General features: G+C 42.0%; 1 protein-coding gene across 1 annotated transcript in view; it reads left to right on the top strand.

The window, feature by feature from the left end:
* LOC125447245 (WW domain-binding protein 11) overlaps positions 1–17017 on the top strand; it is a 29629-nt gene extending 12612 nt beyond the window's left edge. The window contains exons 6-11 of the mRNA XM_048521510.2: positions 4015–4214; positions 4383–4589; positions 4973–5077; positions 6547–6828; positions 13442–13624; positions 16032–17017. Coding sequence (XP_048377467.1) covers positions 4015–4214; positions 4383–4589; positions 4973–5077; positions 6547–6828; positions 13442–13624; positions 16032–16447 — 1393 coding nt within the window. The 3' untranslated portion in view covers positions 16448–17017. The remainder of the gene's footprint in view (positions 1–4014; positions 4215–4382; positions 4590–4972; positions 5078–6546; positions 6829–13441; positions 13625–16031) is intronic.
* The last annotated feature ends 758 nt before the right edge of the window (positions 17018–17775 follow it).

The raw sequence follows: 17775 nt of genomic DNA, 5'->3' as shown, positions 1-17775 counted from the left end.
CACCTAGCCTGCACATCCCTGGATACTGTGGATAATTTAGCAAGGCCAGTTCATCTAATTTGCGCATCTTTGGACTGCTGGAGGAAACTGAAACACATGGAGGAAACGCATGCCGATGTGGGGAGAATGTGCATACTCTACACAGTCGCTCAGGGTGGAATTGAACCTGAATCTCTGGCACTGAGAGGCAGCAGTGCTAGCTACTGTGCTGCTCTAGCATTTTCAAACTTATCAACTGGAATTTAGAAAGCATTACAGTGAGCAACTACTTTTGCATGGTCAGACCATGGATATTTTATGCATTAGATTTTATTAAATGTACAATGGAGTAATTGTAGAGTTTTTATATTTCTATAGTCAGTCTCCAGTTGCATTTCGCTTTGTGTTGCTCCTTGTGTAGCAACATAAGAGATTGAGGAATAATTAGACCACGGTAATCAGGTATAATGTAGATTCTGTACTAAAGGCATGCATTCCGTGACTACAAGGGCTGCTCAGAAGCTAAGAATTTTGTGACCAGTAGCTCACCTCCTAACTCCCCAACTCCTGTTCACAAATCAGGAGTGTGATGGCGTACTTTCTGCTTCTCTAGATCTCAAACAGCACTCAAGCAGCTCAACACCAGCCAGGCTAAAGCAGCTCGCTTTGTTGACACCCTGTCCACCACCTTCGAATTCACTCCTTTCACCACCATTGCACAGGAGCAGCAGTGTGTACCATCTGCAAAATATACTGTAATATCTCACCAAGGCTGCTTCAGTAGCACTTTCTACCCCCATGATCTCCACCACAGAAGGACAGGGCAGCGGATGGATGGGAATGCAACCAAACACAAGTTGCCCACACACCATCCTTGGAACTACATCGCTGTTCCTTCATTGTTGCTTGTTTAAAATCCTGGAACCACTCTTCCTGGCAGCACTGTGGGAAACATGCCTCCAGTTTTTTCCTCTGAGATGCGGATTTCTAAGTTGTGTACACGTGTGTGATTTAGAAAGAATGTTGACTGTGGGGTTGCCTGCCCCCAGCAACTGCAGCATTTCATGTTAATGATTGTATTCTGCCATATCTACTGCTGGAAAGACGGAATTACTGCGGGGTACATTTACATAGGCAGTTTCCTATAATAAATTGAGACAAGTGGAGTTTGTCTCAAATTGAGATGGAGTTTAATCCTGAAAAGTGTGAAGTGATTCATTTTGGAAGAACAAACTTGAAAGCAGTGTACAGGGTTAACGGAAAGATTCTTGGCAGTGTGGAGGAGCAGAGGGATCTTGGCGTTCGTGTCCACAGTTCCCTGAAAGCTGCCACCCAGGTGGATTGAGTTGTTCAGAAGGCGTATGGTATGTTATCTTTCATTAATAGAGGGACTGAGTTCAAGAGCTGTGAAGTGATGCTCCAGCTGTACAAAAGCCTGGTTCGGCCACATCTGGAGTATTGTGTCCAGTTCTGGCTGCCTCTTACAGGAAAGACGTGGAAGCATTGGAAAAGGCACAGAGGAGATTTACCAGAATGTTACCTGGAATGGAGGGAAGGTCTTACGAAGAAAGGTTGAGAGAGCGAGGGTTTTTCTCTTTAGAACGACAAAGGATGAGAGGTGACTTGATAGAGGTCTACAAAATGATCAGAGGTATAGTTAGAGTGGACAGCAAGAGACATTTTCCTCGGGTGAAGGTAACTATTACGAGGGGACATAGCTTTAAAGTGAATGGAGGTAGATATAGGGGAGATATCAGAGGTAGGTTCTTTACTCAGTGTGGTAGGGGCATGGAATGCATTGCCAGAGAGGTTAGTGAAGTCGGCCTCATTAAGGGCATTTAAGCAGTAATTGGATAGGCACATGGACAATAGTATAACGTAGGGGTGGAGGTTAGATAGACCGTGGGCTTTGGATAAAAGTTTGGCACAACATCGAAGAGCCTGTATTGTGCTATACTGTTCTGTGTTGTTCTAAATTTGCAATGATAATTAAAGATGTAAAACGTGTGTGGACTTCTTTTATAATCTCTTACGACCCACTTGGGAAAGTGTACTGATTCTCAAGCCTTCAACTCCTGTGGAGACCCTGGGAGTAGTATGATTTAATCAAAGCATGTAAAGTCCGTTGGATTCAGATTAACAGAACATGCTGACCAGGAATTTAACAACAAAGAAGTAAATTGTAATCACAAGTAAACAACTATGAGTTATCAACATATGGCTCTATTAGTTAACACTCTAACTCTCTTTTAAAATCCTTACATACACAACAGGTGGACACAGTTAAATAAAAAAAAATGGTTTATGGATGGAGGGGAAAAGTCTAGGGCCAGTAGTTAAATAGCACTGGCCTACAGGGTTCACTGAAATGATGCATTTGCTGGCCATGACTTTTGGGTCTTCAGTCTCCTTTCTCCAGGTTCCTTCAGTTTTTCAGTGGAAGCATGTCAGGAGTGAGTTCAGAGGAGGTTCACGAGAATGCTCCCAGAAATGGAAAGCTTAACGCATGAGGATTGTTTGAGGGCTCCGGTTTTGTACTCAATGGGGTTTAGAAGGATGAGGGGGGAGGGCCCTAATTGAAACTTACAGAATACTGAATGGCTGTTGGGAAGATGTTTCCATTGGTAGGAGACACTAGGACCTGAGGGAACATCCTTAGAGTAAAGGGAAGACCTTTTAGATCGGAGCTAAGGTGAAACTTCTTCAACCAGAGTGCTGAATCTATGGAATTCACTCCCACAGAAGGCTGTGGAGGCCGGGCCATTGAGTATATTTAAGATGGCGATAGATCTTGATTATCAAGGGTTGCGGGAGAATGGAGCTAAGAAACTTATCAGCCATGATTGAATGGTGGAATGGACTAGATGGGCTGAATGGCCTAATTTCTGCTCCTATGTCTTATGGTCTTATCAACACACTTCCAGTTTAATGGCAACAGCTTTACAGAAATTGGTCGAGAAATTAACTGGCTTTCTCCAGACTATACTGTAGAGAGAGACACACCACCTGCCTTTCCAGCAGTTTGAATATTTCTCACTATTATTCATACTCTTAAGCTTTTCAGCTACCCAGGAACCAATCAGAGAGTTGCCATCAAGCTGATGACTTCAGGCATCCTCCCCTAGTTACAACTGGTCAAACCAATCTGCTGCTTGTTACTGGCCCAATCTGGTGCATTCCTCCCTGTTGCTGGGCCATCTACAAACAGAACAGCAGTGTAAACATCACACACAATGAGATTCTGTAACTTGTTTTAATAATGCAACAATTCTTTCCAGAATTTTGTTTTTAAAACAGTCCTTGTTCAATTTCAGTCCACAATCAAAAATGCAAAAAATTAAATGATTGTTGAAATGACATTTGTAAAAACTATGTCATAGAGAAACAGAGATGTACAGCGTGGAAACAGATCCTTCAGTTCAACCCATACATGCTGACCAGATATCCTAAATTAATCTAGTCCCATTTGCCCCATATCTCTCTCAACTCTTCCTATCCATGTACCTGTCCAGATGCCTTTTAGATGTTGTAATGTCCCAGCCTCCACCATTTCCTCTGGCAGTTCATTCCATACATGCATCACCCTGTGCGTGAAAAAGTTGCCCTTTAGGTCCATTTTAAATCTTTCCCCTCTCACCTTAAATCTGTGCCTTCTAGTTTTGGACTCCCCTAACGTGGGGAAAAGAGCTTGATTATCCATCCTGTCCACTGCCCCTCATGAGTTTATAAACTTCTGCACAGTCACCCCTCAGTCTGCGCTCCAGTGAAAATAGCCCCAGCCTATGTGACCTCTTCTGATAGCTCAAGCCCTCCAACCTTGGCAACTTCCTTGTACATCTTTTCTGAACCTTTTCAAGTTTCACAACATCTTTGTGATTATGGGTTTTAACTTCCTCTTTTAAGACCGTGCTGTGGTCATTATCATGTTGGTTTGAATATTGGGAGTTATTGATGTGTATCAAGTGTGCTCAAGTTCACAATGATACTTCTAATGGCTTTTGTTGTAATGCAGTGCACATTGGTTCTTCCCTGCAGGCCACCTTCTAAACCTGTCACGCTTATGCCTCCTCCTTCTCATGGCGTTCCCCGATTACCACCCGGTAAGAAGCCTCCTGGTCCACCTCCAGGGCCACCTCCACCTCAAGTGTTAGCACTTTATGCAAGAAGGATGGGCCCTCCTCCAGGCTTAGCTCTGAAAGGAAAAGATGAAGATAATATTTATGATCCTGAGACTGGTAAGGCATTATTTACGGTAAAGCTGTATATTTCTGATATTTTCCATCTTTACTGTAACATTGAGTTACTGTAATTCTGTGAAAATAGTTCCACCGTGAATGAATATTAGTATGAATGTAATTCCACAGTGAATGTACATGATCCTGATATTTACTTTGCCATTTTAGCAATTCAGGATATGCAGGAGGAGGATGAGGATGATAGTGGGGATGATGATTACACTGGAGGCATGGAGCAGGATCAGGATGGAAATCGAGAAGATCAAGATGAAGACAGTGAAGACTCAAAGGATAAAGATAGTGATGATGACGATGATGATTTTCGACATCGTGATGAAGATGATGAAAATTTAAGAGGAGATGATGATAAACCAGGTATGTTGTCATTTTATTTACTTTTCGCCACATGTGCCCCTTCACAGAATTGGGCCATGACCCAGACTGCCATAGTAATGCACAATGATCTCAATACACTGCAGCACTCTTGTTCCCAGCCTGCGGATTGGTGGGTGTCCAATATTGTGCACTTTTATTTTTGTAAATTTGGTTTTTGAGAGCAAGTTCTTGATGACGTAGACCTTTGAGGTTGTTTGCTGATTTCATAAATTTGGTAGTAGCCTTTCTGAGTAGGTTGCTATTCAAAATTCTTAGGAAAGATAAGAGATTGATTATGTTAAGATATAGATGTGTATTTCCTTGTATTGCTTTTTACCAGAACAAGGAGACATTTTGTTTGAGCGTGTATTGCCTTCCCATAGGGCGCATTGTGCGGTTTGCTGATGTGCACGACAAACAAAAGAGAAAAAAGAAGAAAAACCTGAAGGAGCTGACTCCCCTACAGGCAATGATGCTTCGAATGGCAGGTGTGTAATCATTGGAGGCTGCTCCACTACAGGTAGAGACTGCAAATGATCTGTAAGTGATAAGGATTCTAGACTTATGACATTCATTTTAGGTGAAAGCTAAGCCATGTAGCCTAGAGGGTCCTAACTTAATCCACAGCATACACTGTTTTAGCTGATTTACATAAGGCAGGACTGTTAGACATTACTAATCTGGAAAATTATAAAGAAGTATTTGCAAATAGAAGTAAGCATTACCTTATGCGTAGGTAGATAGTCTTTCTTTATCTATCCTACTGTTAAGTCAGGTATGTCTATGTCCAGAGGCTAGAAATTTAAAGTCTTTGGCAAACGATCTAAAAGTTGAGAAGAAAATTCTTTCACTCAGGAAGTTGTCAAAATCTGGAACAGTTTGCTTGAAAGCATAGTGGAGTTAATTCCACAACTAAATTCAAACAGAAGTCAGGCACTTAATTGAAGATGACAAATTTAACAGGGTTGTGGACACTAAGAAAGGATGTGACACTAAGCAGGACTGCTTTTTCAGTGAAAGAACAGGCATACATGACAAGTTGAATTGTCACTTCCTGTGCTGTAATTTTCTATTATACTAGGAAATGTAAAGACTGTCATGATTTAAATGGGAGTTAACAAATTACAGGTAAGAAATGGCCTCAGCTGCCCCAGATTATGGAAGTGTAAAGTCAGCTGCTGTTCAAACTCTAGCAAATCCTGTTAGAAATTGTACATGAGAATGTTGCTGAAAGTAATTTTAAAGCCCAGCTGATAATCTCACCTTGGTCAACCACCTGTGACTCACTACCAAAACCTGAGGAATATCGAATTGTACCTGTTGTCAAAGGATTTCCAGGATTGTGTAACTCTTATGAGATGATAATTGGTATTTTCAGGAAAACATGGGGTTGGATGGGCCTAGGGACAGTCAATGAGAAGAAATGAATGATTTATTAAATCACCCTGAGCTAGATATCCACAGATCCTATTCTGAATTGGCTGACATCAGGTCCCATGAACCCTAAATTTCCAGGTGCTTCCTGTGATTTTAGCAGCTGAATCACCAATAAATTGTTGAAACCACAATTTATGTTGTCAGAGTTGTGGAGGAAGCGCCTTTGTGATTTCAGTGTAAAGGCGCTTTACACTAGTGAAAAAATAGCTCGCTATATACACCAGGGCAGCACGTTTGATTAAGTGCCCTACTGGCAATATTGAGCTCGGGGTGGGGGATGGTTTATTGTCTTTTAGAAACTAATATTGATCTTGTGCGTGCTAAGTTTTAATTTTCTTTCCTGCATTGTTCTGATGATGAATCACTCGCTGACAGACACCGTGTCACTGTAAGAGGAATCTGGTTAACACAGGGTGACAGCCTGTGTAGACTCTTGACTCTCTGGTAGCAAATCCCAAAATTTGTTGTTTTTTCCAGTGTGCAGAATGTAAAATGTAGTCAATATTGCACCTTCTAATAGGTCAGGATTTCCCTGAAGAAGAGGAGGAAGAGGAAGAGGAAGCCCATACTGAGGGAGCTGCAGACGAGGAAAAGATGGATACTGAAGAGCAGAATCATGAAAAGCGACAACGAGAGGAATCACGGCCAGAAGGACCACAGGTTCCACCACCAACTCAGATGCCCCCTAGGGCACCAATGCAAGCCCCACCAATGCCTGGACCTCCACCTCTTGGTCCTCCTCCTGCACCTCCACTGAGACCCCCAGGACCACCATCTGGTTTACCACCAGGACCACCTCCAGGTAAGAAAACAAGCTCAGTGGATGCTCCTCTGGTGTTAATTGTGTGACAGTATGAATAATGGCATTTAGAAAACAAGCACTTGGAAGATTTGTAAGATAATAAAATGTGAGGCTGGATGAACACAGCAGGCCAAGCAGCATCTCAGGAGCACAAAAGCTGATGTTTTGGGCCTGGACCCTTCATCAGAGAGGGGGATGGGGAGAGGGAACTGGAATAAATAGGGAGAGAGGGGGAGGCGGACCGAAGATGGAGAGTAAAGAAGATAGGTGGAGAGAGTGTAGGTGGGGAGGTAGGGAGGGGATAGGTCAGTCCAGGGAAGACGGACAGGTCAAGGAGGTGGGATGAGGTTAGTAGGTAGCTGGGGGTGCGGCTTGGGGTGGGAGGAAGGGATGGGTGAGAGGAAGAACCGGTTAGGGAGGCAGAGACAGGTTGGACTGGTTTTGGGATGCAGTGGGTGGGGGGGAAGAGCTGGGCTGGTTGTGTGGTGCAGTGGGGGGAGGGGACGAACTGGGCTGGTTTAGGGATGCAGTAGGGGAAGGGGAGATTTTGAAACTGGTGAAGTCCACATTGATACCATATGGCTGCAGGGTTCCCAGGCGGAATATGAGTTGCTGTTCCTGCAACCTTCGGGTGGCATCATTGTGGCACTGCAGGAGGCCCATGATGGACATGTCATCTAAAGAATGGGAGGGGGAGTGGAAATGGTTTGCGACTGGGAGGTGCAGTTGTTTGTTGCGAACTGAGCGGAGGTGTTCTGCAAAGCGGCCCCCAAGCCTCCGCTTGGTTTCCCCAATGTAGAGGAAGCCGCACCGGGTACAGTGGATGCAGTATACCACATTGGCAGATGTGCAGGTGAACCTCTGCTTAATGTGGAATGTATAAACATTGTATAAACATTTGAATTAGGAGCAGAGGTGGGCCATTTGGCTTCTTGAGTCTGCTCTGCCATTCAGTATGATGATGGCAGATCTATTTATGCTTTGAATTCCATAATACTGACTAACCCCAATAATATTTGATTCCTTAGCTTAACATGAATCTACCACTGCCTTAAAAATATTCAAAGACGCCACTTCCACTGCCTTCTGAGGCAGTGTTCCAAAGTTGCACAACGTTTTCTGAGAAGATTTCTCTTCCCGTCTGTCTATCAAACTGTGATCCCTAATTTTAAAGCAGTGCTGGATAATTCTGAACTCACCCACAAGTGGAAACACCCTTTCTGCATTCAATTTGTCAAGACTATTCATGATTTTACACATTTCATTTAAGTCACACTTCATTAAGCTTCACTGTTCTAAATCCAGTGACAACAAAGCAACTCTTTCCAACCTCTACTCATAAGAGAACCCAATCATCCAGATATCTATCTAGCAAACCTCCTCTGAGTATGCTTCCGATGTATTTCTTCAAACTGGGTTGGAGATTTGGCTTAACTAATTCGCTTTTTAACTGAAGCGTCACATCATTACTTTTATGTTCAATTCTTCGAATAAATTCTATTTGCCTTCTTAATTGCTTGCTGTACCTTAGATGCCTTTTTGTGACTTATGTATTAGAACATTTCTATTGATAATAATATTCTGCTTTATTGGTATTTCTGTCAAAATGAGCAACTTCACATTTACTTGTATTATATTCTAGCTGCCAAATTTTTGCCCACTCACTCCATCTATTGACAGCTTTCTGCAACTTCCTGGTGTTCTCTTCTCTACATATGTTCCTATCTTTATTTATGGTATTTACAACTTTAGCTATTATGTCTTTACTGCCCTCATCTAAATCATTGACATAAATTGTAAAAAGCTGAGGCCCCAGCACAGATCCCCATAAGAGTCCACTTGTCACGTCGTCCCAATCAGAAAGAGACCCATGTATGGACACGGATTACTGCCAACCAGCCAGCAAATCTTCCATCCATACTTGTATACTACCCCTATACCAGGAGGATCTACTTTTCATAATAATCTTTTACGTCACACTTTGTCAAATGCCTTCTGGAAATCCAGGTACAGCATATAATTGAACTCCTGCTTATCTACAGGACATTTTGCCTTCAAAGGACACCTAAAGATTGGTTAGATATGATGTCCCTTTCACATAACCGTCGTAGCTTTTCCTGATTATCTTGAGTTTAATTAAGGTTTTTTAATTCATTTGTGAGATGTGGGTGTCACTGGCTGGCTGGTATTTGGTGCTTGTCCTTAATTGCATTTGAAGAGACTTTGTAGCAGTTGGTACAACAGAATGGCTTGCTAGGCTGTTTCAGAGGGCAGTTGAGAGTGAAACATATTGTATAGGCCTGAAGTCACATATAAGCCAGACCAGGTGAGGATGGCAGATTTCCTTCCCTGAAGAACATTAGTGAACCAGATGGGTTTTTCCAACAATTGACAATAGTTTCTTGGTCATCAGGAGATTCTTAATTCCAGATATAATTTATTGAACTCAAATTCCACCATCTGCCATGGTGGCTTCATACCCAGATCGCCAGAACATTAGCTTGGTCTCTGGATTCGTAGTTTAGTGATTAATACCATTAGGGCCATCATGTCCCCTTTGGTGATTGGCAATAACATCCTAAATGGACTCCAACTCCTTTCCACAACAGATATCAAGTAAACTGATCTTTAGTTTCATGTCTCTGTCCCTCGTTGAATAGAGTTTTATTTTTGCTACTTTCCAGTCTGATGGATACTTTCCTGAAACAAGGGAACTTTGGATATTAACACCCATGCATCTATTACCTGGGATGAAGGTCAATCGCGACCCAGGGATTATCAACCTATAGCTCCATGTGTTTGCACAGGACCTTCCTTAGTCAATGTAATTTTGCCAAGTTCCCCTTTCGCTCCCTCCCCCGATTTACAGTTACAACTGGAATGTTTTTATATCCTCTATAGGGAAGACAGAAGCAAAAATTCATTTTCATTACCTTACTGCCTACTATTAACTCTTCACTGTCTCTAAAGGTCCAACATTCACTTTATTTGATCTTTTCTAATTTAAATATCTGTAGAAGCTCTTGCTATCCTTTTTACATTATTAGCCATCTTCCTCTCATGTCACTTCCTTTCTTCTAATTAATCTTTAGTCATTTTTTGGACAGAATATAAAAAATTACAATCATCTGATCTGCACTCATCTTTGTACAATTATGTTTTTGCATATATTTGAAAGTTTCATTAACTTTGAGGATGTGACTAGAAAAGTTGATGAGGGTCGAGCTGTGGATGTGGTGTATATGGACTTCAGCAAGGCATTTGATAAGGTTCCCCATGGTAGGCTCATTCAGAAGATCAGGAGGAATGGGATACAGGGGAACTTAGCTGTCTGGTTACAGAATTGGCTGGCCGACAGAAGGCAGCGAGTGGTAGTAGAAGGAAAATATTCTGCCTGGAAGTCAGTGGTGAGTGGTGTTCCACAGGGCTCTGTCCTTGGGCCTCTACTGTTTGTAATTTTTATTGATGACTTGGATGAGGGGATTGAAGGATGGGTCAGCAAGTTTGCAGATGACATGAAGGTTGGAGGTATCGTTGACAGTATAGAGGGCTGTTGTACGCTGCAGCGGGACATTGACAGGATGCAGAGATGGGCTGAGAGGTGGCAGATGGAGTTCAACCTGGATAAATGCGAGATGATGCATTTTGAAAGCTGAGTACAGGATTAAGGATAGGATTCTTGGCAGTGTGGAGGAACAGCGGGATCTTGGTCTGCAGATACATAGATCCCTTAAAATGGCCACCCAAGTGGACAGGGTTGTTAGGAAAGCATATGGTGTTTTGGCTTTCATTAGCAGGGGGATTGATTTAAAGAGTTGTGAGATCTTGTTGCAGCTCTATAAAACTGGTTAGACCGCACTTGGAATACTGCATCCAGTTCTGGTCACCCTATTATAGGAAAGATGTAGATGCTTTGGAGAGGGTTCAGAGGGGGTTTACCAGGATGCTGCCTGGACTGGAGGGCTTATCTTATGAAGAGAGGTTGACTGAGCTCGGTCTCTTTTCATTGGAGAAAAGGAGGAGGAGAGGGGACCTAAATGAGGTATACAAGATAATGAGAGGCATAGATAGAGTTGATAGCCAGTGACTATTTCCCAGGGCAGAAATGGCTAACACGAGGGGTCATAGTTTTAAGCTGGTTGGTGGAAAGTATAGAGGGGATGTCAGAGGCAGGTTCTTTACACAGAGAGTTGTGAGAGCATGGAATGTGTTGCCAGCAGCAGTTGTGGAAGCAAGGTCATTGGGGTCATTTAAGAGACTGCTGGACATGCATATGGTCACAGAAATTTGAGGGTGCATACATGAGGATCAATGATCGGCACAACATCGTGGGCTGAAGGGCCTGTTCTGTGCTGTACTGTTCTATGTTCTATGTTCACTTAACCATAGATGATGGATCGTCCCTTTAGATTTTATTTTTTAAGTTGGAATAAACATTATTCTGAGTATTCTTAAATATCCTCTTAAATAATTGCAGCTGTTTCTTTATAGGTCGATCTCCTAGCCTAGCATCCCAGTTCACTTTAGCTGAGCTTTCATGCCCACGTAGTTGCCCTTACTTAAGTTTATAATACTAGTCTTTGACCCATTCTTCTTCTTTTCGACCTGGATGTAAAATCCAATCAGATTGTGATTACTGCTACTTAGCGGCACCTTTATTGAGGTTTTTAATTAATCCTGTCATACTGCTCGATATCAAATCTAGTATATCCTGCTATTTGGTTAGTTCCAGAATGCGCTGCACTAAGAAGCTATCTTGAAAGCATTCTACGAACACCTCATCCAGTCTACTAGTTTCAATGTAATTTTTCCATAGAACATTACAGCACAGTACAGGCCCTTCAGATTAAAACAGCTGTTTGCTATTGCCATCTTTCACCAGTACCCAATATTTATTTTTGTGCATTTTGTTCTACATTGTAGTTCTGTTAGCCAGAGGATTACCCCAACTAGTGACTTCTTTCCCCTACCATCTCTCATCTCCGCTCAAACCAATGCTACATCTCTTGAACCAAGGTCATCAAAACTGTTACTGTTGCACCAATGCTATCCTTGATAACAGTGCCGCACGTTCACCTTTGCCTAGCTTCCTTTTCTTCTTGAATGTCAAATACAGTTCAATATGCAGAACCCAATCCTTGAAATCCTGTAGTTGTGTTTCTCTGCTGGCTATCAGATTATATTTATTTACTTTGACAGCCATTATCAATTTGTTTATTATAAATACTGCACACATTCAGGGGCAGAGCCTTTAGATGGGAGCCCATGACTGCTACGCTGTTTAAAATAACTCAGTTGCCAACAATTGTACCTTCCACTGGATGGGGAGGCAATGACCTAGTGGTGTTATCACTGGACTGTTAATCTAGAGACCCAGATACTGTTCTGGGGGCCTGGGTTCGAATACCACCGAAGCAGATGGTGTAATTTGAATTCAACAAAATATATCTGGAATTAAGAATCTAATGGTGACCATGAATCCATTGCCGATTGTTGGAAAAACCCATCTGGTTCACTAATGTCCTTTTAGGGAAGGAAACTGCCATCCTTACTTGGTCTGGCCTACATGTGACTTCAGACCCACAGCAATGTGGCTGACACTTAACTGCCCTCTGGGGGATGGGGCGGCAGTTAGGGTTTGGCAATAAACACTGCCTGGTCAGCAATGCCCTCATCCTGTGAATGAATTTTAAAAAGAATTTAAGAAAGGTTATCTTGCTTGAGCCTGAATTAATGCGCAGCTAAAAGACACAAGGTTAAATTAGTCATGGAATTTGGGGCAGGGTAAGATTTTGGAGTAAATTCTTAAATTGACACATGGTTCTCTCTTTCAACATTGTAAAATTGGAGTAACTGTTCAATTAGGACTTGATCTTTGAGGTAAAATACTTGCCACAGGTATGTTTAAGACATTCTGCAGAGAACTTTGCCTTGAGTAGCTGAAGGGAAACCTTTTTCAAAGTATTATCTTGTTCCTTCCATGGAGACACTGAAAAAGGAACACCTAAAAAAGGAATTTTATATCCTGCCTTTCAGGGAAGGGGTTGAGAATCACTTCTGTCCAATGGGCTAAGGAATACTAAGATGCAAGTGAGATAACAAATAGGGTAGCAAAATGAGGGAGTGTGTTTAAACTTCTATTTTAAGTTGAATTTTGCATTACACTTCTAAGGCTAAAGCTTGTTCTAGGAGCACGATAGAGGGATTTATACATTACATCATGTGTAGCCATTAATGCAGAGCTCTAATCTTGCCAGGGGTGCTTAAAATAAAATTTTCTGCCCTTCAGTAATGCAGTCCTTTGCCTTGCTCAGTTGGTACAAAACTAGGTTAATAGAAAAATCTCCTGTCCCTAATAAATCCTTGCATTTGTTCCAGGACTAATAAATCACATGATTCACAGGCTTTGCCACAAATGCTGAGATCCAATTTGTTTTCTAATTTCCTCACCTTTGAAATAACCTTGATATTTGAAAATATGTTAGAATTGTCATGGAACACTGTAACTTTGTAAATATTTTTGTTTAGAAGGTAGTGTAAAATAATACCTCTGTATCATGGAGGATTTATTACTGTGATTTGTCGGGTTGTACTTGTTTGCTGTTAATTGCAGGTGCACCCCCATTCATACGACCACCAGGGCTACCTGGCATTAGAGGGCCAATTCCACGACTGCTTCCTCCTGGACCCCCACCTGGGCGACCTCCAGGCCCACCACCAGGACCCCCACCAGGCCTTCCACCAGGTCCACCACCACGGGGACCTCCTCCCAGATTACCACCACCAGCACCCCCAGGTAAGAAGGATTTCATTAAACTGATATTCATTGTGTTTATGTAATCAGTAGTGACAATACTGTAATGGTGTACTTGTTGGTGGGGCTGTGTAACACGCATGACTCATTTAACACAGTGAGACTTCTGAAATGTTATATAGTGGATTGCTGCATTCTTCAATCATCCCTCTACAGACTTCCAGGGGTCCTGTACAGAGGCAGAGATTTTTCCTTATAATTTTCAATAAACTATAAAAAGACTTTGGAAATTTTCAAATCAGCTTAAACATTGTTAATTTGACAAGAAAGGAAAATATTCAAATGTACTTACTGTTGTCATATGGAAACATGGCAGCCAATTTTGCATGAAGCAAGGCCCCACAAATAATAATTCGATACTGACAAGATGATCAACATTTTAATATTAATTGTGGGTTAGAGAATGTCTTCGAAGTAGTGTCACAGGATCTTTTACATCAGCATGAGCTAGCAGATGTGACCTTGGATTAATGTCTCATCTCATCTCAGACAACACCTCCAACAGTGGCAGCATTCTCTCGGTGCTGTCTTGGAGGTGTAGGCTTTGATTTTAGAACCCTACCCCTATAGTGGGCTAATTCAAGAAGCTTGTGACTCTGAGGTGAGAATATTACAATGTAAACTACAGCTGATGCTTGACAAACTTGTGCAGTATATTGAGAATTTGGGAAATGCTTGAAGATGCAAATACTTACTCTTTTAACTTGCTGGGGCTGTAACATGTTGGGGAATTACTGTTGTTTTCCAAAGATCATACTCTTTTTCATTTTTTTGAAACTTCAGTATTTAATAATCCCTTCTCAGGAAATCTTAGCAAAATCACTAATTCGATAACTCCTGCAATTTATTAGTTATACGTTGAAACTGCACCCTGACTGGTCAATTGTTCTTGATAAACAGAGCTAGAAATCTATAAAATGATCTGTAGCTGTAAACTGTTCAGTCAAATTTCTGTCTAATTAGTACATTTTTAGTGTAATTTATTTTTAGCCATAATTGTATCTGATTGAAAGTTGCATGAATGTACTTGTTGCATTGTTTGCTTGTTGAAGCGATGTTAATTAAAAGAACAAGTGAGATACGTTTGTTATAGAACATGGAACATTACAGCACAGCACAGGCCCTTCGGCCCTCGATGTTGTGCCCACCTGTCATACCGATCTCAAGCCCATCTAACCTACACTATTCCATTTACGTCCATATGCTTATCCAGTGACGACTTAAATGTACCTAAAGTTGACGAATCTACTACCGTTGCAGGCAAAGCGTTCCATTCCCTTACTACTCTCTGAGTAAAGAAACTACCTCTGACATCTGTCCTATATCTTTCACCCCTCAATTTAAAGCTATGCCCCCTCGTGCTCGCCGTCACCATCCTAGGAAAAGGCTCTCCCTATCCACCCTATCTAACCCTCTGATTATTTTATATGTTTCAATTAAGTCACCTCTCATCCTTCTTCTCTCTAATGAAAACAGCCTCAAGTCCCTCAGCCTTTCCTCGTAAGACCTTCCCTCCATACCAGGCAACATCCTAGTAAATCTCCTCTGCACCCTTTCCAAAGCTTCCACATCCTTCTTATAATGCGGTGACCAGAACTGTACGCAATACTCCAAGTGCAGCCGCACCAGAGTTTTGTACAGCTGCAGCATAACCTCTTGGTTCCGGAACTCGATCCCTCTATTAATAAAAGCTAAAACACTGTATGCCTTCTTCATAGCCCTGTCAACCTGGGTGGCAACTTTCAAGGATCCGTGTACATGGACACCGAGATCTCTCTCTGCTCATCTACACTACTAAGAATCTTACCATTAGCCCAGTACTTTGCCTTCCGGTTACTCCTACCAAAGTGCAACACCTCACACTTGTCTGCATTAAACTCCATTTGCCACCTCTCAGCCCAGCTCTGCAGTTTATCTATGTCTCTCTGCAACCTACAGCATCCTTCGTCACTATCCACAACTCCACCAACCTTAGTGTCATCTGCAAATTTACTAACCCATCTTTCTACGCCCTCATCCAGGTCATTTATAAAAATGACAAACAGCAGTGAACCCAACACCGACCCTTGCAGTACACCACTAGTAACTGGTCTCCAGGATGAACTTTTCCCATTAACTACCACCCTCTGTCTTCTTTCAGCAAGCCAATTTCTGATCCAAACTGCTATATCTTCCACAATTCCATTCCTCTGCATTTTGTACAATAGCCTACTGTGGGGAACGTTATCGAACGCCTTACTGAAATCCATATACACCACATCAACCGGTTTACCTGTTTAGTCACCTTCTGTTCTGTTGAGCATTCTAGATGTTCTCTGAAGGGAAGTGAGACTGTAATGATTTTCTGGAACTCTGTTCCCTAAATCTAACAAATTGGCTTTCTCCCCAGGTATCCCACCTCCTCGACCAGGTATGATACGTCCACCAATGGCCCCTCCACTGGGACCTGCACCACCAGGATTGTTCCCTCCAGCACCAGTGCCAAACCCTGGTGTCCTCAGTGCTCCTCCAAGTCTCATTCAGCGTCCAAAAATGGATGAGACTGTGACCACCATTGAGAAGAAAGCAATCGCCACCATCAGTGCAAAGCCACAAATCACCAACCCTAAAGCTGAGATCACACGCTTTGTCCCCACTGCACTACGGGTAAAACGTGAAAGCAAGAGTCAGGCACCGGTGAAGAAGGGAGAGGAAGAGGTTGTTGCCCCAACAAAGCCAGTACCAAAAGCCACACCTGCTGTCTCTATCCAAACAAAGGACGATATCTACGAATCATTCATGAAAGAAATGGAAGGACTTTTGTAACTAACCCAGATATGAGCTCTGTTCTTGTCCTGGACCTACCAACTTCTTGGCATTTGTTTGAGATTTGTGTATATTCATTTCTGAGCTTTGTGTATTCTTTTCATACATTTGTGAAATCTGAATGCTTGTGTGATGTACAGACTGCACAAACATTATACATCCAGTAAAGCTCAGCCAGATGATTGAAGTTCAGTAGTTGAGGGCGGACTCTTGTTTGTGACTTTATAAGTACTGCAGCCGAAAATCAGACTTGCTGCCCACTTCCAGACCTCAAATGAGGGAAGAGCTGGGATTCAATGCATGTCATCATATATAGAAATGTTTGTTCTGATCTTTAAAGCTCCTGCAGACCTAGCCTAGTACGTTGTATGAGCATTTTATGCTTTTCCTTTTTCATATTATGAAAATTCTGGTGACAATATGCTTTAGTCTATTATTCATGGACCTGAACAGTAAGGCACTGCAATTTTAAAAATGTTTATTGTAGTGAATTATTGTTGAATTATTTGATCCCTTTGGGTTTGTCTGAATAATATATATGATGAAGTAAACAGAATTGGTCTAATGACAGTAGCTCTCAATTTTATTTATTTGAAGAATTAGAAGTTAGATTGCTTTTTTGAAGTATTTGCCATTTTCCTGTAATCTCAGTATATTTATAACTTTCCTGTGGGCAGTGTACTATGCAAATATATTTGTAACTTCTTGTTTAACTGCGCTTAAAATCTTACAGAAATTCAGTATTGCAGAAAAAATACACATTTTGTTGAAGTTTTTCACCTTGAACTATCCAGGATCATTCACGAGAAATCAGCTTAAGGGTAAAAGAAGCTTTAATGTTCTATGAAATGGAATGCTGATTTGTTGGCAAGTCTGTTCTGACTGTTCAAATGCAGTTACTGCAGGCATTCCTACATCCAGTTGATTGCAGTGGTTCAAGAAGGCAACTCACCGCCACCTCCTAAAGAGAAAACTATGTTGGCAATAAACATTGACCCAGTCAGTGGCACCCACATCCCATGATGCATTAAAAAGGTTCTAGTTCAACCACATTTGGAGTACTGTGTACAGTTCTGGTCACCACATTACCAGAAGGATGTGGATACTTTGGAGAGGGTGCAGAGGAGGTTCACCAGGATGTTGCCTGGACTGGAAGACACTAGCTGTGAAGAAAGGTTGAGTAGATTAAGATTGTTTACATTAGAAAGATGGAGGTTGAGGGGGGAAACCTGATTTGAGGTCTACAAAGTCATGAGAGGTATAGACAGGGTGGATAGCAGGAAGCTTTTGCCCAGAGTGGGGGACTCCGTTACTAGGGTTCACGATTT

Source organism: Stegostoma tigrinum, chromosome 38, assembly GCF_030684315.1.
Source record: "Stegostoma tigrinum isolate sSteTig4 chromosome 38, sSteTig4.hap1, whole genome shotgun sequence".
Classification (NCBI taxonomy): domain Eukaryota; kingdom Metazoa; phylum Chordata; class Chondrichthyes; order Orectolobiformes; family Stegostomatidae; genus Stegostoma; species Stegostoma tigrinum.
Note: the sequence above shows the minus strand (reverse complement) of the source record. Positions and strands in the feature narration are given on the sequence as shown.